At 53.6% G+C, this 8,366-nt stretch overlaps 1 protein-coding gene across 1 annotated transcript; it reads left to right on the top strand.

Moving 5' to 3' along the window:
- Window positions 1-35: 35 nt before the first annotated feature.
- Window positions 36-5,178, top strand: DBI (diazepam binding inhibitor, acyl-CoA binding protein). The gene is made up of 4 exons (XM_079782621.1): window positions 36-173; window positions 1,260-1,377; window positions 3,381-3,443; window positions 4,892-5,178. Exons 1-4 carry the CDS (start codon window positions 165-167, stop codon window positions 4,963-4,965), a joined length of 264 nt encoding a protein of 87 aa, XP_079638747.1. The 5' UTR covers window positions 36-164; the 3' UTR covers window positions 4,966-5,178.
- The last annotated feature ends 3,188 nt before the right edge of the window (window positions 5,179-8,366 follow it).

Consider the following 8,366-nt stretch of genomic DNA (forward strand, 5'->3'; position numbering starts at 1 on the left):
GCGTAGAGCTGGCTTCTGATTGGCTGCCGGTCGCTCGCCCGAGCCCAGTCGGGGAGGCCTGTAACTGCGCCTCTAAAGGCGCTGCCAGACGGGTGTTGCGCTACTTCTGCCAGCTCCTCGCCGCCTCCGCCAGCTCCTGTGGTCCTTGCACCTACTCCGCCGGCATGTCTCAGGTATGACACATGCCTGGCTGCGAAAGTGCAGCGGGGCGGGAAGCCGGCGTGGGGACCACCCCGCAGGCAGAACCCTGGAAGGTCTTTCTCTTCCCGGCTCCGCTCTTCCTCCTGGACGCATGCCCAGCCCTGACCCTTTGGACAGAGCCTGGAGAGCGGAACTTTCCGGTTTGGGGCTCCCTACACCGCCATCCACCCTGCAACTGCTGGGAAGTTGCCCATCGAGTGGACTTCGCGGTGAAGCGGGGAGAGGGATCGGAGGCGAGGGTCCGAGGTAGAAAGACGAGAGGTAGAGGGTTGCGTGGATGGAAGGAGCAAGGGGACCGAGTCCCCCATCCGGAAGGACAGGACATGAGTAAGGGCGGAGTAGGGAAGCATGGAGGCGGTGGCTGAGCGCTTGGAGGTCAGAAGTAGGGGCCGAGTGTCCGGCGTGCGGCCAGGGAGGGTGCGCCGGCAGGGGGAGGGTGCGCCGGGGGAGAGGTGACCCCCGAGGTCTTTCCCTCCCTTGAATATAGCCGCTTTTCCGATACCGAGCTGTGTTGGGCGACCTTTGGCTCCTCTCCTCTCTCTCCAGTCGGGCACTGGGACAGAGGTTGGCGCTGGACGCCCCAAACTCAGGGGAAGGGGGCCAACTGACTCAGGCCCTGGCCCTGCTGTACTCATGCCCTGTCCCCTTTTCAGCTGTTTTAAGCACCTGTGCCACCCCTGTCCACAGGTCAGGGCTTCACTGGGACCTCAGCCATTCCCTAGCGACCCGGTATTGACCAGGCAGTTGGCCACGCCGCCTTTCCTGCGGAGTAACTCCCGCTGCAGGCAGCCTTAGCCTGTCTCCTTCCCGCGGCATTTGCAGTACCTGCCACCTGGTATAGTGAGAGCTTTCTCAATGTAGTTATCAGATAAGGGAACCTGTGAGCCACCTCTGTGTTTTGCTGGGTCTTTCTAGCTGTCCGGTTGTGAGGAGGAGGGGAGACACTTGAGAGGGCGCTGCTTTTCCTCACCTGCGTTACAGGAGTGCGTGCTGCCTTTGCAACTCCTCCATCCCCATTACTGAGCTCCATTCAGGCCTCTCCTCTCCCTCGCATTTAGGCTGAGTTTGACAAAGCTGCTGAGGATGTTAAGCACCTCAAGACCAAGCCAGCAGACGATGAGATGCTGTTCATCTACAGCCGCTACAAACAGGCAACTGTGGGTGACGTAAATACAGGTATGCGGAGATGAAGCTGGGCGGGCCCCTGTTCATCAAAGCAGACTCAGCAGCCTTGATTGGTGCTGGAACTCTTAACCTGTGGGAACCCTGCTCAAAACCTCCTCTTTGGATGGGACGGTAATTTTTCATGATGTTCCTGGGGTGTAAGCTGGGAGAGGTTGGTGGAGATCATGTTCCTAGATTGGGTTTACAGACCCTGCACTGTTCTTGGTTCTTGGTAGCTCAGGTAGCAGAATTCAAATCCTAGACTTTACTGATTATCAAGAGCATTTCCCATCCACTTGGGAGGTGGTGAAGGCCCCCAGCTTGGATGAGATTTGCTCAACTCAGCTCACTGGTAGCTTGGTTGAAGCACACTGCTTCCACCCTAAATGGGCAAGATCAAAGTCTCAGAGCACTTGGCAGTGGACCAAGCCTAAATCAGGAGCAGAGAAGCAACTGGCTTCCTGGGACAGGTCAGAGCATTTTTGCTGAAACATTTCCTGGTGACCATCCCCTGCTGAAAGATCTTGGTGCAGGTTTTGAGGCCATAGTTTGAATTAACATATTCCATAGTACTGCCTTTCCTGCCTTGGCCAGTTTTTATTCTGCCCCCAAAGTCCCTGATACTCAGGTGTATATTTTTCTCTCAGGAAAAATCTCCCACAAATCAATAAGAAATAGACTAACAATTTGGTGGAAAAATGGGGCAAGGGTATGAACATACAGTTCACAGAAAAGGACACTCAGAAAACTAACCAGTAATGCATGAGACAGAGAAATGGGTTAGGCAATGGCATGATTCAGTCCATGCAAGGACTCAGAGGTGGTGGCCATGGCACCACAAAGGAGGTTACCCTCCCCCTCCCTGATCAGGAGGGTGAGTGTGGCCCCCAGTTCCACTGCAGTTGGGTTGGAGGTGGAGCAGATGGGCTGGCTGGGAGCCTGCTGGATGCAGAAGTGCCCAGAGGTAAGGATCTGGTGCAATGCCAAATTAAACTTGGGTTCCCAGGGAGGGCTGAGCTGAGAAAGGTCTTGTGGTGGAGGTGAGTTTTATGCTGGGTTCGTAAACTGTATCGGCCTGGCAAGGGGGTGGAGAGATGAAGTGGGGGTGGCTAGAGCTGCCAAGATGCTCTTCTGCCAAGCAGTGTTTTCCAGAGACTGGGCCTGCCCTGTTGAAAGATCTTGGTGCAGATTTGGTGTCACGTGAGGGTAGGTAGGCTGGGAACATATAACTTCCCGATCAGGGAGGGATCAGCACCCTCTCGGGTTTCACAGTCCAGTACAGTAGTCACTAGCCACACGTGGCTATCTACCTTTAAACTGAAGATAGCTCACATTAAGTAAAATCAAAAGTTCAGTCTTCAGTCGCACAAGCCACTATTCCAGGAGCTCAAGTGACACATGGGACAGTGCAAATGTACAGCGTTTCCATCATCACAGAAGGGCCGCTGGGGGTGTGCTGCTCTAGAATTTGGTTGATGACTGCAGGTGCAGTTTCTCCCGGGTACCCCTGGGAGTGCTTCCCAGCAAGCACTTAGGAAGGCGTGATCCTCTGGCACAGGGTCCAGCTGTGGGCGCTGTGACTGCTCCCCTTGGCTCTGTTCTCAGCATGGCAGGGAATAGGTCAGCAGGCAACTCGTGAGTGTGTTTCCCAAGTGCAACTGATAACCAGTCTGTAAGCATAAAATCGTGGTGTAACTTAAAGAAACGTTGCTAACCAGTAATGCATGAGACAGAAATGGGGTGGGAAGGAAACTTTGTAGTATTTTTTAAAGTTTTTAAAAGACTTTTGGGAGTTACTTAACTTAGAAGACAAGGACCCGCTAGTAATGGGAACAGTTGCCCTTTTACTTTCTGGATTTTAAGTCTGTATTTCTGTACACAGTCTGGGCCTGCTTACCTCCATGACAGTGTAGAAGGGATCGGTGTAATAAAGATGCCTTTCATGGCAAGAAAGCTGGTCAACTTTTCCCTTGGAAGTGGAAGCAGACCTAATGTCTTTCCTTTTCTTGTTGCAGAACGGCCTGGGATGTTGGACCTCAAAGGCAAGGCCAAGTGGGATGCCTGGAATGAGCTGAAAGGTAATTGTTCTCATCAGTTTCCCTCATTTGTGAAGTTCAGTAATGACAACTCCTGATTATGGCATGCAAGGGGTGAGGAGGGAAAACAAAGTGGGTGAGGCACGGGCTGGAAACCGCTTGACCTGTGTCAGGATGGAAAAAAACTGGGCCACCTACTTTTTCTCTTAATACCAGCAATGCCTTTTCCAAAAGCACCATCTCCAAGTAGTGGTGTCATCGAGAGGGGGGCCAGGGGCCAGGCCACTGAGAAACAGATTAGAAGGCAGTATAGTTGGCAAGGGCTTTATATATACTCAGAATTAGGGGAGGTTTGCTGCCCACAACTCCTCTCCCCCACAAGGCCAGGCAGTGACCCCATAGCCCAAACAGCCCTCCCCAGCTCCCTTCCAGCCAGAAAGGCACAAAAAAGAAAGGAATGAGCTAATGCATGGCAAGCCTCTGGCACTCGCAGGCTCAGTGAATGGAGCTATTCTGTGCTAAGCAACAGCAGCCAAGTGTCCCAGCTCCGACTTAATCACGTGCCACCTGCACTAGCAAGACCTAAAAGTTGGCACTAAAGGGCCTGCCAGCTTTTTTGTTCTTGTGGCTAGCTTCTGAATAAGCCCTCTGTCTTCCTGCAAATGAGAAACACTTGAACTCAAAAAGGTTTTGAAGACAATAAAAACACTCCTAGGATTTGCAGTAACTGGAACAGGAATGCCTGTCCGACTGTCCATTTTCCTTGGGCATTTCCATGTCATCCTCGGGGCCCACACACTCAAGTGCTTCAGACACGCTCCGACTTCCAGCAGGTATCTCCTTCACTGTGGATCCGGGAAACGAGGTGTTCCTGTCTCTGAGGAATATGTAGTCAGTGTCTCTCATACAGCAGCAAGAAGGCAAAAACTGGCCTCATCTCCCTCCAAGAGCCAGCTACTTTTGCTCAGAGTTCTCAAAACTTTTCTCGTAGCTTCTCTCTGGGGAGAAAAGGGTGCCTGGCTTTGCTGTTTCACCACCAGCTTAACAGCTCTGGCAGTTAAGAGCCCAACAGAGAAATACTTGATAAGCCAAAGCAAACCAGGAAGTCAGCAGGACCCGTAAGGCCACTGTGGCTCCCCAAGTGCGGCTCTCCTGCCTGTCTGGAGGGCCCCACCTTTCCCTAAGGCTCAGACTAACCCCTCACTCATGACAGTGGGGGACTCACAAGGCCAGCAAGGCCATTGGCAGGCCTCAGGACAGCCACACACACATTGGTTCAGTGCTTTATGGAGCATTGGGCATTCTCTGTGGGCCAGGCTTCTCGAGTTCTTCGTCAGATCCCGGCCAGGTCTCCGAGGTGTAGGGAGTAGGGCCCCCCCTTTGCAGGTGAGAAACTGAGCCTCGGAGCGTTAAACCAGAGCTGTCTGGGGCTCTGAGGCTGCCGCTCGACTACCGTGCTGCCGCTGACAAACACTGTTGATTCCTTACAGGGACGTCCAAGGAAGATGCCATGAAAGCGTACATCAACAAAGTAGAAGAACTGAAGAAGAAATATGGAATGTAGGGACTGGGTTTGGCTGCCAGCCACGCATGTCATCTAAACTGATAATCATGCCTTGTTTTTCTAATAACACGGATGAAGTGAAATAATGAAGTTAACCTCCTTCCTGAACACTGTCCAGGATACGGCTCCAACATTAAGGAGCGGAAATGGTTACTCACCTTTGCGGAGTAGTTTTTATCTATAGATCAATTAAAACTGCATTTGTTACTTTAAGTCTTTGGTAATCTGGTTTCTTGAAATAATTTATACTTCCAGTCTCACTTCCTTTTTCTAAAGATTTTGTCCGGAAGTGTGTGAGCTGTCCCATTCCCGGTCCTCTGCCAGGAGTGAGGCAGGCAGTTCCACCTGTTCCAGGCGCGGAGTGCACTCACCTCCCGTGGGCAGGCAGCGGCCATACGCGTGGCCTTTCCCACCTCTTCTCCCTCCCAATTCCAGCCGCACCCTTCAGGGGCCTGGCAGAGGCTTCAGTCTGCGGGTGCTTAAGCCCCCGTCAGGAACATTGCTAGCCTCCTGCTCAGAGGAAGGCAGGGTTGACAAGTGTTTGAGGTTTGTCTCAGGTCAAACCAGTCCACAGTTCCAGAGCCAATGAGCAAGGAATGACGTGCATTTGCCACGGGCATTCCCAAAGGCCCAGGGGAGGCTTGGCCACAGGCAGCTGGGCAGGCAGAAATGAGCAGGGGAAGGGAGATCGGGACCTGGGGAATGGGGCGGGCAAGGGGTTAGGCTGCAGAGAAGAAAGACGAGCTTGACCCTGGAGGAAGTAGGTTGTTGAAAAGTAAAAAAGAAAAAGCGAGAGCTGCCAGCTGTCAGACCCTCCTTGCAGGATGTTCCCCTCCAGTCACGCACAGTCCTGCACAGGAGATAAGAGCTTTCCATTTTGCAGGTGATGTTGGGGCTGACGATTGGGGAGAAGCTCTGAGGCCAGGCAGCAGTCAGTTCTCGCCAACGCCTGTGCCCTATCTTAGACACACTTCAGCTTCGCCCCAGAAGGACAGGTCTCAGGGTTAGAGTGACTTGCCCAAGGTCACTCTGCTGGTGAATAAACGAAGAAACATCATTCAGGTACAGATTATGGTTCAGATGCCAGCACCCCCAGGTGGCCTCAGGCAAGACCAACGTGGGAGAAGGGAACAGCAAGGCGGGCAACCCGTGTGGCTGTGGTGGGCATGCCTTCGCTGTAAAATGTAAAGCACAGAATTTGACCGTAGGTGATGAGGCGTGAGTACATGGTCAACAGCTGTTTGGAGAACAGCGATTCTTCCAGTCAGCCCAGCCTGCCCATGGGAAACCAGGCCGCAGCCCAGGGGTAGTCAAGGGAAGGTTGCTCCAACAAAACAACAGGGTCACGGTCCAAAACCCCAACAATGTGGCCCAAGTGAGGTGACATTCTGAGTAGCAGTGTCCTTTATGTGGGAGACAGTCTTTCCTGGTGCTGATGTAACTGAGGGCGGACGAGACAGGAAGCCTCCAGTCCTCTCCACCCACCTGAGCGCCAAGGGAGGCAGAAGGATCCACAGCTACTCACCTGTACCCATACCTGGACCGTCTCCCTGGCTCAGTTATTGGCTGTTTGAGGAGTGAACCAAAGGAAAAACAACCTTAGATGAAGTCCAAGGCGTGGTTCTTGTCCAAACAGATCTGGCTCCAGGAGGCTGGTGCAGCTCCCCGGAAGGTGGAGGTGAGCATTAATGAGATTATGTGAGAAGCTCCTGGCATAGAGTGCGTGCCCTGTGTGCCCCTTTATCAGGAGTTTTTCCACCAGCTTTCAAATCAACTCTTGTCCCTGACAGCATCGGAGTCACGGACCGAGTCCAGGAACAAGTGATCACTCCGGTAACACTGCCCAGCATTCTGCCCTATTTCTAGCCCATGAAAGGCAGCCTGGCAGATGTGTGTTCAGGCCCCGGGTCACCGCCTCTGTGGGACAGAGTCGGAGAGGAATGGGCCTCGCCTACGGAAGCCCTGATACAGCCCGCCTGGTGCTCGGAGCCACACTGGGCTGAGAGTGTTGTGACGACTCAGCAGTTCTGTGGGTGGATGGGAGAGAAGCATTGTGGGAGTGAAAAGGCTCAGGCCCATCTGCCCACCTCTGGTGTGGCCTCTAATTAACGGCCATCATTTGCTGAGAAGCTGACGGGCCAGGCTCCCACTCCGGTTCTTTGATTTGGTTCTCGAATGTATTCCTTGTCGTGCCTGAAGGTGGCCCTACTCCTCACTGTGCAATGGGGATTACTGTGCTCATTGTTCACATGAGGAAATTAAGGTTCTGGCGATGTGTGTGGGTCCAAACTCAGGGCTCTGGTCAGAAAGGCCCTGTTCGTCCCCTTCCATCATGTTTCTTCTAATGGTACTGGCTGCCACTCAGCTCTGTACCTCACTGTCACTCAGATGATAGGGTGACCCCCATCTCACTGGGCTAGCATAAGATGCAATAAGTTCCTCGCCTGCTGCACAACTCCTTCCAGAAGAGCGGCTTGGGAAAGCAGGTCACATCTCCACGGCTGGAGTGGGAGCCAACTTTTGTAAGTACCTGAGGTGATTCTGAGGCATGGCCAGGTGGGAGGGCCCTCCCTCCCACCCACTGTGAAGCAGTGGTACCAGTTTCTCAGAAAGTAATGCTGGGGTGGTGTGCTGAGAACACGCCCCGGCAGCCTCAGGGCCAGGCCTGCTCCCTTGGCTTCTGCGGGTGTCCATGCACCGCCCAGGGTGTGTCCCACACAGGGTGTTATTTGGGAACAAATGAAGCAATGGGAGCAGAGTGGGGCACAGGCTTCCCCTCTCCTCTATGACACGCCCACAGCATCCCTGTGGTACTTTGTACTGCCAGCCTGGCTCTGGTGACAGACTTAGCTGTGAATCCCACTTCAGCCTCTCAGGTACTAAGTCACTATCTTCTTGGAGACACACTGCATGTGGACAATGGGCTGATTAGGTGGGGCAAGTGCTCAGCACAATACCTAGCAAACAGCAACTGGCTAGCAGCCTGGGGGTCTTTCCCAGCTGCATCCTCACCTGCCCCACCGACTGCACAAATCCTGCCCTGGGGCCACGAAGTGCTGCTCCCCACCTTGGCAGTGCTCCAATAATTTGGGGGTCAACCATGCAAGTCAGTGGGGGTTTCCTAGGATGTTCTCCCCACACCGAAGTAGTTCCTAGGTCCAAAAGCCTGGGAACCAGTGCTGTGGATCAGGGACCACACAGCTTGGGGGACTTGGGAAGGCCGCTGATTGCAAGTCAGAGGCCTTGCCCCTGCCCAGGGCAGAGACAGGGAGCGAGTTGTGTCACCTGTGTCAGCCTTGCTTTCTTCATCAGTAAAAGGGCTGGCCAGGAAGGTCATGTGTCCAGTGTAGATAAGAAGGAGAGCCACAGGAGGGGGCGGAGAAGGCCCTGGGGTGGTTGGC

The sequence above is a fragment of the Cnephaeus nilssonii genome (genome assembly GCF_951640355.1).
Source record: "Cnephaeus nilssonii genome assembly, chromosome: 10".
NCBI lineage: Eukaryota > Metazoa > Chordata > Mammalia > Chiroptera > Vespertilionidae > Cnephaeus > Cnephaeus nilssonii.